The sequence below is a fragment of the Plecotus auritus genome (assembly GCF_963455305.1).
Source record: "Plecotus auritus genome assembly, chromosome: 7".
Lineage (NCBI taxonomy): Eukaryota > Metazoa > Chordata > Mammalia > Chiroptera > Vespertilionidae > Plecotus > Plecotus auritus.
Genome location: NC_137774.1, coordinates 60,069,456 through 60,086,067, shown reverse-complemented (window position 1 = coordinate 60,086,067; position 16,612 = coordinate 60,069,456). Strand labels below are relative to the sequence as shown.

Below are 16,612 nucleotides of genomic sequence, written 5' to 3'. Positions count from 1 at the left end.
ATGTATAACTAAGTGGCCCCAGGCCCGGCACTAACAGCAGCAGGCCTTAGGTCACAGCTTGGCCTCTCCTGTGATCATACAAAACACCTACTACACAAGGCCACTCTACCAAGCCCTGGAGATATAGCAGCTCTACCTAATACACAGAAACAAAGGGAGGCAACTAAAATGAGGAGACAGAGAAATGTGTCCCAAATGAAAGAACAGAACAAAACTCCAGAAAAAGAATTAAACAAAATCAAGACAAGCAATCTACTTAATGAAGAGTTCAAAACACTGGTTATAAAGATGCTCAATTAACTTAGGGGAAGAGTAGATGAACTCAGTAAGAACTTCAACAAAGGAATAGGAAACACAAAAACAGTCCAGTCAGAAATGAAAATATATACTAACTGAAATAAAGAATACATTATAGGAATGAACAGGGAAGTAGATGAAGCAGAGACTTGGAAGATAAGGAAACAGAAAACAACCAATCAGAACAGCAAAAAGAGAAAAGAATCCAAAAATATGAGAATAGTATAAGGAGCCTCTGGGACCACCTCAAGCATACCAATATCAGCATCATGGGGGTGCCAAAAGGAGAAGAGAGAGAGCAAGATATTGAAAACCTATGTGAAAAAAATAATGACAGAAAATTTCCCAAACCTGCTAAAGAAAACAGACATACAAGTCCAGGAAGCACAGAGTCCCAAATAAAATTAACACAAGGAGGCCCACACCAAGACACATCATAATTAAAATGCCAGGGGTTAAAAACAAAGAGAGAATCTTAGAAGCAGCAAAATAGAAAAGCAATTAGTTATCTACAAGGGACCCCTTATAAGACTGTCAGCTGATCTCTCAACAGAAACTTTGCAGGCCAGAAAGGAGTGGCAAGAAATATTCAAAGTGATGAAAAGCAAGAACCTATAACTAAGATTACTCTACCCAACAAGGTTGTCATTTAGAATTAAAAGACATAGAGGGGATAAATGGAGATGGGAAAACAAATAAAAAAATACTTTTTTTAAAAAAGAAAGAATTTAAAGACAGATTAAGAACTTCCCAGAATAACAAGAAATGCCAAATGGTTTTCTTTAAGAAGAAGAGAAAAAAAGATAAAAATGTGAATAATAAAATGGCAATAAATACATATCTATCAATAATTACTTTAAATGCAAATGGATTATACATTCCAATCAGAAGACATAGGGTGGCTAGAGGGATAACAAAACAAGACCCTGCTGTCTACAAGAGACCCACTTCAGGTGGAAGGCACACACAGACTGAAAGTAAAGGGATGAAAAAGATATGTCATGAAAATGGAAACAAACCAACAAAAAAAGTTAGGGTAGCAAAATAGAGTTTACCAGACAAAACAGAGTTTAAATCAAAGTCTATAATAAGAGACAAAGAAGGACCTGGCAATTCCACTCCTGGGCACTTATCCAAAGAAATCCAGAACTCTATTTCAAAAAGACATATGTACCCATGTGTTCACTGCAGCATTATTTACAATAGTCAAGATATGGAAGCAACCTAAGTCCATCAAGAGATGAATGGATAAAGAAGTGGTGAATATATATACAATGGAATATGACTCACCCATAAAAAAGAATGAAGTCTTGCCACCTGCAACAACATGGATGGACCTAGAGGGTATTATGCTAAGTGAAATAGGTCAGAGGAAGACAAATGGCATATGATGCCACTTGGATGTGGAATCTAAAAAACAAACTAAACAAACAAGGAGAATAGAAACAGACCCATAGATACAAAGAACATTTTAACAGTTGCCAGATGGGAAGGGAGTTGGGAGGATGGTTGAAAAGGTGAGGGGATTAAGAGGTACAAATTGGTAGTTACAAAATAGTCATGGGATGTGAAGTACAGCATAGGGAATATAGTTAACTAGAGGCCCGATGCACGAAAATTCATGCAAGAGTAGGCCTTCCTTCCCCCGGCTGCCAGCACCAGCTTCCCTCCGGCACCCGGGACCCAGGCAGCTTCCCTCCAGCCACCCACAAGCACCCGGGACCTGGGCTGGATTCCCTCTGGCCCAGCTTCATCAGCAAGGATGTTCAGTCTAATTAGCATATTACTCTTTTATTATTATAGATAATATTGTAATAATGATGTAGGATGTCAGATGGGTACTAGATTTATTGGGGTGATCACTTAGTAAGTTATATAATGTCTAATCCCGGGGTTGTACACTTGTAACTAATACAATATCGTATGTCAACTGTAATAAAAAAACCAAAAATTATTTAAAGTCAAAAAAATTAAAAAATAAAATTGAGGAAGACATGGAGGTATTCTGATTTAATACAGATTGAAATAAAAAGAGATGAATAAGAGGCATAAATAAAATGAAGCTGGATGAGGTAAAATATGGGTTTCCTAAAACCAAAAAGTAAGCAGAATTTAAATCAGCATGAACAGCCATTACTCTCCTAGACAGATATATATGGACAGGGCTGCTCAGGCCAGTCTCTCTCCTGTGGGAGAGTTTTCTCACTCACAGGGCCAGGAAAAGTGTGCCAACAGGCACTGAGGGTGATGTCTGAACTAGGAAGTCTGGGCTCTGAGAGCCAGGGAGAGAAGACGGGAAAGGGTGCTGTTGTTCTCAGCTCAGTTTTACAGATGGTTCTACAGGGCATGGGAGAACCAGCCATGTTTAAAGGGCAACAAGGGTGTTGCTTCATCTTTTCGTTGAAGACTTCTCCCAAAGAGACCACCCATTATCCTGCCCACTCATGTCTGCGGCATGGCCTGGATGCACCGGTTGTGCTGCCCCAACCCACTCACCCCCACACTGACCAGTGCCACTCCTCCAGCTCCTTGCTTTCAGCCATGGCCACAGCAAGGTGTTGCCCTTCCACCTGTCTAAAGCCTCTGCAGTGACCAGAGCCGGCGCAGATCACTCGCACTTGCTTCCCCCTTTCTAAATCGATACCCCGCACCCGCACCTGCTGTAACCCAGGGAAGCCCTGTGAAGGGCTCTCTGACACTGATGGCTAACAGCTTCCTTAGTGAGAGGGTCTTCACGGCCTCGAGCCACACAAAGAGAGCATTTCTCAGACGTACACAGCCATTGAGAAGTGGGAGCATCTGAATTTTCAGAATGACACTATTTATTCCTTATGACCATCAAACCATAGCTTCCCCCCTGAGCTGAGAGAAGAACCTAGTATCTCATTTTCTTCAGGTAAAAAAGCAGAAGTCCAGAGAGAAGCGGCTCGCCTCAGCCACACAGGAGCTAGTGGTAGAGTCAGGGTTAGAACCCATGTCTCTAGGAGCTTTTTTTTTCTTCTTCTTCTTTTTATAACTGTTCCTCTCCACAGAAATCTTTAGTAAAAGGCAAAAGATTTATGTGGTCTGAAGAGAAACCAGAGTATCTAAGAGCTTTTCCTTAGAGAGAAGTTGATGGTGTGGCGGGCACCCTATGATATCCCTTCACTCCCCGGTATTTATTGAGCACTTACTATGTGCCAAGCTCTTCACAGGAGTGCAGAACTCAGATGTGATCCAGGCTCTCGTGGTATTGATATCCCCTGACAAACCTAGGACAGCTCGTTACATACACATTTAGTGACAGTTGTGATGAGAAAGTTCAGAACCCAAGCTTTCAGCAGGGACACCTAATATCCACCGTGCCCTGGGGACTCTCCAAGGACATGGGACTTGAGAGGAGCAAGGACTGGAACGATGAGTAACCCACAAGAGGGAGGAGCGAGCCAGCCTCGCTCAGGAGTAACAGGAGCAGGAAGTAGCTGGTATCCCAGAAATGAACCCACTGCACACCTGCCCTTTGGGGCCGACCCCCTCCTCATGTCTTACGGTTTCTGTTCTTTAGGTGGAATCTGTCCTGTTCCCAGAGCTAAGAGGATATAACCTGGTTCTTGGAACCATTAACCCTGAAGAAAAGTTGGTTTCTGATTACGTGGATCAGGCTTTCAAGGTCTATCAGAAAAACCAAGTCGGCCCCCACAAGTAAGCTGGTGTAGCTGTAACTTAGCCTTTGGGCATTGGTTTAGAGTTCTTACCTGCCTTCGGGTGAATGATCGCTGCTCCCACACAGCTGAGACGATGCATAATCACAGCCAACAGCTACTTACCTGGGTATTACATGCGTCCCCGTTTCACACATGAGGGCACTGTGAGTTTCCCACCACGGCCTAGAAAACAAACAGGAGAGCCAGGGTTCACACTCAGGTACAGTCCACCTTCACATTCTGAAACCGTGTGGCTGACAGGTTAGAAACGTCTGGACTTTAGGAAGGTGACACAGAGCCAGCAGGCCTGGCAGCACCCCTTCATTTGACTGAACAGACTGGTATTTCTGCAGTGCGAGTGAGGACATTCCCCACAGCAGCCCACATCCATCCAGGGCAGCTTTTGCTCTCCGATGAATTTTAGAGCAGCTCCCTGTTTCCAGAGCTCGCTGGACTTAGGGGTGGGAGGACAGGGACTGAGGACAAGTTCTCTGCGTGCCCTGAGTGGTGACACTGTGAGCACGTGGCATCTGCTCACGTGAGCGGGCATGCATTTGGGGGTGATCACGATGCAACTGCTAGCTTCTACACGGAGACCCTGAGAGTGGAGATGATGTTATCAACAGTCACCACGGGACTGTCCCACACAAGCCAGAACATGTGCTCACCCTCACCTGGGCTTCGTGACGGCAGCTCTATTGATATTTTAGAACAGGACACTGCACTGTGGGGCTGCCTGCACATAGCAGAGTTTGTAGCAGCATCCTTGGCCTCTACCCATTCATTACATGCCAGCGGGATTCTCTACAATTATGGTGACAATAAACATCCCAAGGCATAGTCGAATGTCCCCTGGGAGCAAAATCCACCCCTGATGAGAACTGCTAACCTGGTCTGGAAACCACGGACTCGGATGGGCACTCCTGCCTGTGAATGTGGCTCGGAGCCTCTGTGGGAAGCCTGGCTGGCCCTGTTCGGGGAGGCTCCTCCCGGTTTGCTCTCTGGACTTGCAGCTCCAGGGTTTCTCTGCTGTCTCCGTCTCCGGTCTCCGAGTCTCTGAAGTCAGCCAGCCTGTGGGAGAGTGCACTGGCCCACCCAGTTAACTCTGCTTCCTCATAGCATCTTCATTTTCACGTAAACTCATGTTGGAGCATCCCAAATACATCCTCCAACCTGAGAGAAACTGCCCAGCATTTCTGCGTGATCTGTTAACAGACAAAGGGAAACTTCATTTTATTAAATTGATTTTAGGTTCATTCGTTCCAAATTTTCGTCTTAGAGCTGGAAGGAGGGAGGGGGGTCATGGCTATTGCGCATCCACTGTATGTCCAGCTCTGTGTTAACTGCTTTATAGACCTTGTTACAGTTGTGCTCTAAGGCGTTACTATTTCCACTTTAGTTAAAGACACTGCTCTTTGAAAAAGAGAAATATCTTGTCTAAGTTCATTGTTGCCAGGAGGTAATAAAATTGGAATTTTCAGCCTAAGTTCTGAATTTCCAGTTCCATATACCCTTGGTCACCTTCTATTTCTCTGTCTTGGTTTGAGCTGATTTTAAGTGTGTCTCTGCATTTGCCACTCTGACTAAGCTAATTTGGTGGCCCATGTTCGTATGTTTGATTTTATGCTCTTCGATGTGAAGATACTTAAATGTCTACAGAAAGTATGACGACTTATTGGATAACACGGCAGAGCAGAGCATCACTGCATTCCTGAAAGAAAACCATGAAATTGATGACTTTGTGACGGTAGGAGATGCCACTGGACATTCCGTGTCTTGGTGACGTGTGCTGCACACACGCGGCGGGTGGTCTGTGGCCCCCCTGGTGCTGTATGTGTGCTGTGCTGTGGCCGGACAGGGTGGCCAGGGCTGAGGCTGCGGCATCGTGCAGAGGCCACCTGTGAATTAACTAGTGAATGTGCTCCTTTTTACAGAAGATCAATAGCATAAAAAAGCGGAAAAATGAAATTGCGTCTATGCACATTTCCGTGCCGTTGGCCATGTTCTGCCTTGACACCATGACCCTCAATTATGACCTCTGTGAGCGAGCCCAGAACCTGAAAGACCGCCTGATTCAGTTCCAAGTGGATGTGAACCGGGACACCAATGCCAGGTACTGCCAGGTGTGTGGAGAAAGAGCACTGATAGTTGGCACAGACGGGGGGATGTAGACAGAATCTGCACCTCCCAACCATGACCAGGCTGAACCCAAAATGAGGGTGGCAGGGAATTCAGGTTCGGCTGGAAGGTGAGCAGCAGTAAGATGCCGTGGGGCTTGGAGCTGGGGCGGGGGGCGTGGTGAGTGCCCCCTCGGATCCTTCAGCCTTCGCTTGCTTGCCGGGCCGCTGGGGTGCTGCTCGGTGGGCCGCTGTCCGAGGGCACAGCCCCTCTGACCACCACCCAGCATACACCCAGAGTGCTCCGTGCAGGCCTCTGCTGGGCAGGGCTGGGGTCTGTCATGCCTTCACTTTACGGATGAGTGTCTATATGGCAGTCACATGGTGTTGGTTGTAAAGAAGAGAAGCCCAAACAGGCTGGCGAAAGTAAAAAAGGGAACCTGGGCCCACACCTTGGAAAGTTCAGGGTTTGCTGGCTTCAGCCCTTAGCCAGACAGTCAGCCCTCCCCCCACCCACCCCCCTGCACCGCTGTGTTGGCCCCATCCCCAGACAGGCTCTGGTGTGTGCACCCCAGCAGCTCGGGGCTCACGCTCTCAGGTTCCATCAAGAGGGAAAAGGTTTCTGCTGTCCCAGTGGCCTCACCCTCGTCCTGGCCTGCGTGACACTGCCCGCAGCTCCCCTGGGCAGCAGCAGACCCGCACCGCCGAGGACGGCTGCCATCTGGGCGGGGTCCCCGTCTCTGGGGTGGATGTCACCCTACTAGGCCATGTGGACTGAGAGGGAGAGGGCTCCCCAAGAAGACTTGGTGTGGTTGGCAGAAGAGGGAATGATGCGGAGAGGCTGGGCGGCACCTCTGCCACCATGTCTCGAGTGAATGGTATAGAACAGCTCATCCCTGTATGCCAGCTCTGTTCCTTAGGGAGCTCTGAACTCCAGGCTCCAGCAATTTAGTTATACAGTGTTACATATTATCCATATAATGTAAACATATGTCAATTTAGCATTTTATAGTGCTTTAAGGGTTACAAGCTACCTGTCAGAAAATCACTAACAAATTGATGATATCGTAGCTACCATTTTCCCAGCCCAGCGGCCCGTCCAGGGGCTGGTGAGCATCTGAGTGCTGCGGTCCATTGAGGCCTCCACAGAGCCTGTGAGGCAGGGCGTGTACCCTCACCTGGTGAGGAAGAGGGGCCTCTGAGAGGGCAGCAAGGTACACCAGGGCTCAGCCTCCTGTCCTGTGACCCAGAAGTCCATGCTCCCCCACCGCACAGCCCCTCAGGGCTGGTGATGCCGGGGGTCCGGCTCTGCAGCCAGAGGCTGTGTTTGAACCTTGTGTTACTGGCTATGCATCCCCTGGAGGCCCCTCTCAGGACCAGGGCTCTGCCTGCAAGATGAAGGCTGGGATGGATGGTACAAGGTCTGAGCCTTCATGCTACAGGGAAACTTTCTTTGGAAAGTTTCAGCATCGAGAAAGTTTTTCCTAACCCATAGTGCAAACACCCTCCTTAAAATGAAAGTATAACTCCCTTACATCGTTTTAATATAAATGAAAATATCCCAGTATGGGCCCAAGGATTCTTCAGGATGCAGAACCCCAGGCTGGTGGCTGAGTTCCAAAGTTTCTTTCTGCCTTAACCCTGGAGACTCTGACTGATTTGACCTGCAACAAGCCCCTGAGGTGGGGAAGGCAGACAGAAGCCCCCTCACTGAGCGGAGGGGAAATGAGGCTCAGAAAGGAAAACTAACTTGCCCAAGAAAGTGAGTTTGAGTCTCCTGATCCCAGGCCCTGTCCTTCCCCCTCACTGTCCTGTCAGTGCTGTAGGGACCGTCCTGTTTCCAGTTCTAGGTGTGCCCGGGACAGGGCGCCCTGGGCAGAAAGGCGGGGCATGGCCATTTGCATCTAGTAGAACGGTGACCTGAAGTGTTGACCAAATTGCAGGGCCCTGAGTAGAGACATGAGAAGTTATCCCGGTGGTCCAGCTGCTTGTTTTCTTCAGGATGCGAGGTCTTGTCTAAAATAAGGTCAACAAACGACAAGTGCTGGCAATGATGCGGAGAAAAAGGAACCCTCGTGCACTGCTGGTGGGAGCGCAGACTGGTGCAGCCACTGAGGAGAACAGTATGGCGTTTCCTCAGAAAGTTAAAAATGGAACTGTCGTTTGACCCAGTACTACCACTTTTAGGAATATATCCCAAGAAAACAGAAACACCAATCAGAAAGGATATATGCACCCCTATGTTCACAGCAGCATAATTTACAATAGTTAAAATTTGGAAACAGCCTAAATGTCCATCAGCAGATGAGTGGATTAGAAAACTGTTGTACATCTACACCAGTGGTCGGCAAACTGCGGCTCGCGAGCCACATGCGGCTCTTTGGCTCCTTGAGTGTGGCTCTTCCACAAAATACCATGGCCTGGGCTAGTCTATTTTGAAGAAGTGGCGTTAGAAGAAGTTTAAGTTTAAAAAATTTGGCTCTCAAAAGAAATTTCAATCATTGTACTGTTGATATTTGGCTCTGTTGACTAATGAGTTTGTCGACCACCGATCTACACAATGGAATACTACGCAGCTGTAAAAAAGAAGGAATTCTTACCATTTGCAGCAGCATGGATGGAAGTGGAGAGCATTATGTTAAGTGAAATAAGCCAGGCAGTGAAAGAAAAATACCACATGATCTCACTCATTTATGGATAATAAAGAACATTATAACTTGATGAACAAAAAGATAGATACAGAGGCAGAGAAGCATCAAACAGACTGTCAAATTACAGTGGGAAGGCTGGGGAGGGTTGGGGGGGAGGTAAGAGATCAACCAAAGGACTTGTATGCGTGTATATTAGCATAACCAACCAATGGCCGCAAGACACTAGAGGGGGTGGGTGAGGGCATGTGCCGGGGGGAAGGGGAGGTTGGGGAAAGGTCAGTGGGGGGTGGAGGAGATATATGTACTACTATTTGTAATACTTTAAACAATAAAATTTTAAAAATATATAAAATAAGGACAACCGTAGAAAGAGGGCACAGATTGGTATACATTGTTGGTCTCCCTTAAGTTGTTCCCTGAATGGGGCAGAGAATAGAATTGCCTATGGGACCCCTGGCCTTTTAGGGCTTATTTTTTTTGTGGGGGGGGAGGGGTAGGAGAAGAGGGGGTGGGGAAAGAGAGAGGCTCTGATTTATTGTTTCACTTATTCATGCACTTATTGGTTGCTTCTTGTATGTTCCCTGACCAGGGATCAAACCCATAACCTTGGTGTGTGGGGATGATGCCCTAACCAGCTGAGCTACCAGGCCGGGGCCAGCCTTTTAGATTTTCAATCGTATTATCAGCACATGCAGAGGCAATGTCTCCTGCCCTCAGTGTGTCCTGGATATCGCTGAGAGGTTGTGTTGATATCATCAGGTCACATTCAGGGCCTTTGGAGGGTCTCTGCTACCCTCTGAGCCTCCAGGGAGCTGACAGCCAGCAGCCAGATGACATTTACTCTGAATTCTCATACAAAAGGGAAGAAGGATGGATTCTATCAGGGAGGAGTCTGTCGGGTTGAGAGCATCTATCTGTGTTAGTTAGGTTAGGTTAGCACATGGTCGGCAAACTGTGGCTCGCAAGCCACATGCGGCTCTTTGGCCCCTTGAGTGTGACTCTTCCACAAAATACCACAGCCAGGGCGAGTCTATTTTGAAGAAGTGGCATTAGAAGTTTAAGTTTAAAAAATTTGGCTCTCAAAAGAAATTTCAATCGTTGTACTGTTGATATTTGGCTCTGGTGACTAATGAGTTTGCCAACCACTGGGTTAGGCCAAATACTGTAACACATAGGCCCAAGATGTTATGATCAAACACAATAGAAGTTTATTTCTTGCTCAGGGTAGCTCTAGTTTTAAGTGTTGAGATCCTGGGCAGTGGGGAGAGGGAGAGAGCATGGAGTATGCAGGGACACTGTTATGTGCTGCACCTGTGAGTGACAGTCGCACTACTTCCCACTCCCGAGGACTGGACCTCAATCACAGGATCATGCCTGCTGTGATCTGAGTTGTGCTCTCCCAAAGTTCGTATGTCGAAGTCTGTCTTAGTCCATTTGAGCTGCTGTGACAGACTACCACAGACTGGGTGGCTTATAAGCAAGAGAAGTTTGTTTCTCACAGTTCTGGAGGCTAGAGTGTCTGTTGAGAGCCCACTTCCTGGTTCATAGACACCCTTCTCGCTGTGTCCTCACAAAGCAGAAAAGGTGAGGGAGCTCCTTTATCAGGCACTAATCCCTTGTGTGTGGTCATAACCCTCCTGACCTACTCACCACCCAACACCACCTCTAAATATCATCACATTAGGGATTGGGTTTCAACATACGAATTTTGGGGGCACACCAGGCCTATAGAGGGTGATGAGGTTAAATGAGGTCATAGATTGTGTCCCTTATAAGAAGAGACAGAGACATCAAAGCTCTCTTCCTCTCTGCCACATGAGGACACGGCAAAAAGCGTCTCATCTGTCTGCAAGCCAGGAAGAGAGTCCTTGCCAGGAACCAAACCAGCTGGCACACTGACCCTGACTTCCAGCCTCCAGCCTGTGAGAAAATTAAGTCCTATTGTTTAAGCCTCCCAGTGATATTTTGTTACTAGAGGCCCGATGCATGAAATCCGTGCAAGGGGCTCAGCCCTCGCAGCCGTGGCAGCTTGCCTCGGCCCTCACAGCCCCAGCTTTGTCCAGAAGGACGTCCGGAAGGTCGTTCGGCTGTCCGGTGTAATTAGCATATTACGCTTTTATTATTATTGACCAGTGGCCCGGTGCACGAAATTCATGCACATTAAAAGGGGATTAATTAGAGGAAATAAATTAATATTGCTATTTGCCCTTTCTCTATAATAGAAGTGTCAGAGATGAAAGAAAATTAGTAAAATGTATATGAAAACCTTCCTCCTGTCAGAGTCTGGGCCACACCATGGGACCCAGAGTCAAGTCCCTGCCCACCCACATGCGCCTCAAAATCGCGTGAGACCCAGACCCGGCCGGCCCGCCCCCCTCATTGGGATAGATCCAGACCTGGCTAGTCCCACCCTTGTCAAGTCCTGCTGGGCAGGGAACATAGCCTCAGGTCCCCTGGGGTGGTGGGGCATGCCTTGAGGTCCCCCGTCAAACCCTGCCAGGTGTGGGACATGGCCTGAGGTCCCCCATCAAGCCCCGCCAGGCGGGGGGGGGGGTGCAGCCTCAGGTCCCCCAGCCCAGCACCGGGAGGGGGGAACAGCCTCAGGTCCCCTATCAAGCCCCATCGGCAGGGAGGTGCAGCCTCAGGTCCCCCCTGGGCAGGGGGCGCGGCCTGAGTTCCCCTGACCCAGCACTGGGGGTACACCTTGTGGTCCCCTGTCAAGCCCCGCGGTGCAGGGGGGCACAGCCTCAGGTCCCCTGGCTCGGTGCTGGGTGGGGGATGCAACCTGAGGTTCCCCGGCCTGGTGCCGGGGTGGGGGGTGCGGCCTGAAGTCCCCTGTCAAGCTCCACCTGGTGTGGGGCGTGGCCTGAAGTCCCCCGGCCTGGAGCTGGGGCCGGGGGAACAGCCTGAGGTCCCCTAGCCCAGCACCAGGATGGGAAGCGCACCTTGAGGTCCCCCGTCAAGCCCCGCTGGGTGGGGGGGCATGGCCTGAGGTCCCCTGTCAAGCCCTGCCAGGTGGGGGGCGCAGCCTGAGGTCCCCCGGCCTGGCGCTGGGGCAGGGGGCGCAGCCTGAGGTCCCCTAGCCCAGCACCAGGACGGGAAGCGCACCTTGAGGTCCCCTGTCAAGCCCTGCCAGGTGTGGAAGGTGGCCTGAGGTCCCCTGTCAAGCCCCACAGGGGCAGGGGAGGGTGTAGCCTCAGGTCCCTGCTGATTGCTTGTTAAGGCTCCTTATGGGAACTTGGCCTCAGCTGTGGGTGCAGCCATCTTTGTGATGGAGTGATGGTTAATTAGCATATTCCCTCTTTATTAGATAGAATGGTAACCAAGCTGACTAGTAAAATACCCAATTAAAACTAAGAAGGAGGCTGGGGAATATAACCCACCTCTGGGGCCAAGGAGTGGAGAATGCTCTGGGCACAGGCCACGCAGCAGACACTTCTCTCTATAGAACTGTATCAAATTCATTCTTAAGTTTCAGCATCATCTGCAAAGGTGTTGTGGGCATTTTCTCTTCCGTTTGGTATGATTTGCTTTATTATGAAGGTGCACCATTATATTAAGAAGGAATGTTGAAGACTGAAAACATTGAGAGGAGTGGTTTTTGTCTCATAATGACCATCAGCATGTAGTAATCAGTAATAAACATTATGACAGCTGTTATTACTAACATTTCTTGAGGGCCACTCTGTGCTAGACAGGGAGGTATTAGAGATCATTTGTTCCTAATTATACTTAAAATGCTGAAGACTGTGATTCATTGGCTTTTGTATAAATTAGAGCATATTCAAATTATCTGTACAGTAACACGCTTTCTCACAGTGTGACTGTGGAGAAGTGGGCAGTTAGATCCAATAATTCCAGGAGTTGAACGTAAGTGTCTCTGAATCGCCGGCAATCGTGAGGATGAGCTTGCTGGTGTGCTGTAGGAGCAGTGACTGTACTGTAGGGCTCTCTTCCAGCATAAAATCTGAGGAGTTGCTGGTGCTGGCGGTATTCTTGTTATTGTTTAAGTCTGAATCTGAATTCTACTCAGGGTATGTTTGTGAAGAGTGCAGCTCTGGAATCAGTTAAAGGTTCAGATCCTGGATTTGATGCCTGCACACCATGTTGCTTTGGATCAAGTTAGTCAGCCTCACTTTCTTCCAAAATGTTGGTAAGAACAGTTCCTACCTCTTAGAATTGTTGTGAGGCTTAAACAAGATGATATATGATTGCAGTGGGGGCGTGGCACCTCGTAATAGGCTTGGTACCTGCCAGATAGCACTGCCACCTCTCCGGGGAGTATTCCTGAAGTGTGGTGTGTGTGTGGGCATCATCCATCAGAGCTGCAGGCAGAGAACAGCTGGGCATCATCATCCTAGTCTCCAGATAGGAATCCCATCTGTTTAGCACCACGAGTCTTGTAGGAAGGCTGGTGGAGGGCGGTGGTGCTGATGGCTGGCTTCTGTTCTGCAGCATTTGCCACCAGTACAGCAGCATCGCAGAGAAAGTCAGCGAGATTCCTGCCAACACTGAGGAGCTGGTGTCCCTCATCGCTTTCCTCAAGAAATCCAGCGACGTCACTGTATTCAAACTCAGGAGGCAGCTGAGGGATGCGGCCGAGCGGCTGGAGTTCCTGATGGACTACGCAGACCTGACCCGTAAGCCGAGGCCATGCACCCACATGCAAGCATGTGTGTGCGTTTCCAGGGAAGGAGTTGGGGGAACAAGTTTGCAATCTCAGCACTGAACGTCGAGATGGGAGAGCTGCCTCGGGTGTCCACATGTGACAGAGGCACTCACCACACAGGAGCTCGAATCAAACAAAGGGAGTCTGATTGTTAGACAAACAGGAGAAAGATTCAGGGATTTGACTAGCATGTAGATGCCTGTCTTGGCATCTTGTTCCTGGCATTCCTGGGAAAGTCACTTCCCAACATAGTCATTTTGTAAATGGGTAGATTTTATTCAGCTATAGCCTTGACACCAGCCTCCCTTGGAGGAGGCCAGAGCCCTCCCTCCACGCTCCTGCATGTACAGAAGGAAAGATGTGGCCGGGCCCTTCACGGCGTGGCCAGGCCCTTCACGGCGTGGCCGGGCCCTTCACGGCGTGGCCGGGCCCTTCACGGTGCACCCGGCCAAGGTGGAGCTTGTAAGGACCAGGTTCTGCAGGAGAAGCTGATGTGCTGGCCCTTCATCGGCCATGCCTCAGAGCTGCTTTCATCTGGGAACACCTGTGATACCTGCTGTGCACAGGGTGGGCTGAGGGAGGAGCGAGGAGCCTGGGAGTGAGAAGTAGCTCTCTAGCACCGCACACGTTTCCTGGGCTGTGCCTCGGCCGGGTGAGCAGGCCTGGATCCTCTCACTGCACTCTGCCTCCTAAGCCCACGGTGCAGGGGAGAGCCAGGGATTTTAACTGCCTGGAGCATGTGAAGGTAGGACATCTGGCATTGGTATCATTACCTGCATTTAACCAAAAGGGAGACAGAGACTCAGGTGAAACTGTTTAAGATTAGAACCTGAACATCACCCCGGGCTTTGAGTCCATTCCACCGCCTGGGAAGGCGGTCAGGGCAGACGTTAGGGCGTGGCTTGTGAGGCCATTAGACCTGGGCTTCCAGTCTGCGCCCCATGTTCTCGTGGGGTGACCTCGGCCCCTTCCTCAACTGCTGCCCATCTGTGAAACCAAGGGGACCATGCGGTCTGCCTTCCGCAGGCTGGGCCGTGGTGAGCGCTGAGTGATGTGGGCTGTCACCCCCACAGCGGGCCCCCTGCACTGCCCGCCACGTCTGTCGCCCTCCTGTCCTCTCGCTGATGCGCCAGACAGCCCTGAGCAGGGGGGTATGTTTTGCAGACGAGGACATCAAGCTGAACAGCACCCTCTTCCTCTGGCCGGACCAGATCGAAGATGTCTTTGAAAACAGCCGAAACCTGCTCCTGAGCAAGAGGGACCAGGCGGAGCTGGACCTTGTTAAAAGGTACGGGAGCGTGTTTGACAAATGGTAGCTGCTTCATGACACCCTGCAGTTCCCCGGTTCTGCTGGACCCCTGGCCCCGCCCAGCAGAGTGTGGGCAAGGGCTGCAGGTAGAGAAGGAAGTTCCTCGTGTTCCCCCTGAGGGATGCTAAGCCTCCTTCATTGTGACCCCTGCCAACGCCTTCCCTCCCTGCCTCAAACAATTGAAACTTGGAGGTGCAGAGAGAAGATAAAAATAGCGGCCTTAAGAACAGCCTCGCAATAACAGCAGAAGCATCGGTCCCGCTTTGGAGGCGTCAGGATGGGGTGACAGGCGCGGCAGGAGGCCGAGAGGCCTGTCGCAGCTCTTCTGCTCAGTGCTGAGGTGGCAGTGGCCCTGTGTGCTCTCATTCCTCATGATGGAGTCTCACGGTGCACCGTGCTCTATGCTAACCATGCCCGTGTGCGCCTGCCAAGTAAAGGCTTTAACCAGGGACAGGAAGCACAGGCACACTGCACAACCGGACAGTGTCACGGGATGTGGCCAAGGGCCATGCGCGAGGTACACACACTCACACACGCACCAGCACACACCCCCTAGCTTGGTTATGAACAAACGTTTATGCCAATTACTATCCCCTCTGCATGCAAATCTCCCACTGCCCCACTTCAGGTCCATCATTCCTGCAAATAGAAAAAAGGGCAGGAGGAGATAAAAGCAGGCATGTCTAGGAGAATGGGAGTTTGGGCTAAAGGGTAAAACCATTTAGTCATTTCCTTCAAAATATATTCTAGATCTGCTACCCCACCCCAAAAACAACAACAAAAAAAACAACAGAGGATGTGTGTGTGCACATGAATTTTTTTCTTCCAGCAGCTTAATCCTCTCTCAATCTAAATGGATACTGTCCCCAGAACCTACAGCTTAGCCCAATGGGTGGGACTGACTTTTTTAATTAACGTACTTTACTTTTTGGAACAGTATTAAGTTCATAACAAAACTGAGCAAAAGTACAGAATTTTCAGAAACTCCCCCATCCCGACACACATCTTCCCCCTGGGAATGGGTTCTGGATGCCTAACCAGGAAGCAGAACCCCTGTGGGTAGGTTAGATGAGCCTTGGTGTCCTCGTCTGGAAAATGGGATAACAGAGCAGGCCCAGAGCACCTTATTTCATGAGGGCCTTTGTGCTGGCGAGAAGTGGGTGGCCTGAGATGGTGCCCTGGCGTCCAGCCCGTGGTGGGCATGCAGAATCTGTCAGTGACTTTCAACAATGACTTCTCTGGGGAGAAAAAAAACTTCTCCATGTCGCGCTCCCCCACCGGGCGCCCTTGCAGGACATCTGTGAGACTAAGACAGAGCCAGTGCTGCTGAGCCCAGAGGACTGAGGGAGGCTCTGGGGGAGGGGGAACAGCTGTGACTTAGGGGGAGGGAGAGAGGGCTGGGCTTCTCCTTCCCGGGCAGCTCTCAGCTGGATACCACTGGCAGCTCCTGCACTCTCAGCATCAGGCCAAGAGCTGCGACAGGAAAGTCAGGAAGGAGAGGCCCCCAGGCCTGGGCTCAGCCGTTGTTAGTGAGCCCTCTGCCTTAATCCTGAGAACAGCCTTGAAGAGAGCTGAGCAATATTCATTCATTCATTCATCCTCTGTGACAACAATCCTACTTCCTATCCAAGAAATGTGACTGTGTTTTCCCAGCCCACACTAATCTTTGGCTTCGGGCCTAATTATTCTCCATTGCTGTGCCCACCCCACCCCCTGCTTACTTCTCCACCCCACCCCTCCACTGTCTCTGCTGCCAGTCTGCAGCGGCCACTGGCTCCCCGGTGAGCTGGGTGCAGGCAGGCTCAGTGCAGAGGGCTCAGGCTGGAGAGTGCTGCAGGGTTTCTCCTCTCCCTCCCTTTTGGCCCTGGGTCTCTGGCAGTAGCTGC

General features: G+C 49.9%; 1 protein-coding gene across 2 annotated transcripts in view; it reads left to right on the top strand.

Moving 5' to 3' along the window:
* DNAH3 (dynein axonemal heavy chain 3) overlaps positions 1-16,612 on the top strand; it is a gene marked incomplete at its 5' end in the record, with an annotated part of 199,493 nt that overhangs the window by 23,805 nt on the left and 159,076 nt on the right. For both annotated transcript variants that reach the window (XM_080680101.1, XM_080680100.1), the window contains 5 exons: positions 3,842-3,978; positions 5,622-5,727; positions 5,915-6,093; positions 13,204-13,388; positions 14,582-14,705. In XM_080680101.1, coding sequence (XP_080536227.1) covers positions 3,842-3,978; positions 5,622-5,727; positions 5,915-6,093; positions 13,204-13,388; positions 14,582-14,705 — 731 coding nt within the window. The remainder of the gene's footprint in view (positions 1-3,841; positions 3,979-5,621; positions 5,728-5,914; positions 6,094-13,203; positions 13,389-14,581; positions 14,706-16,612) is intronic.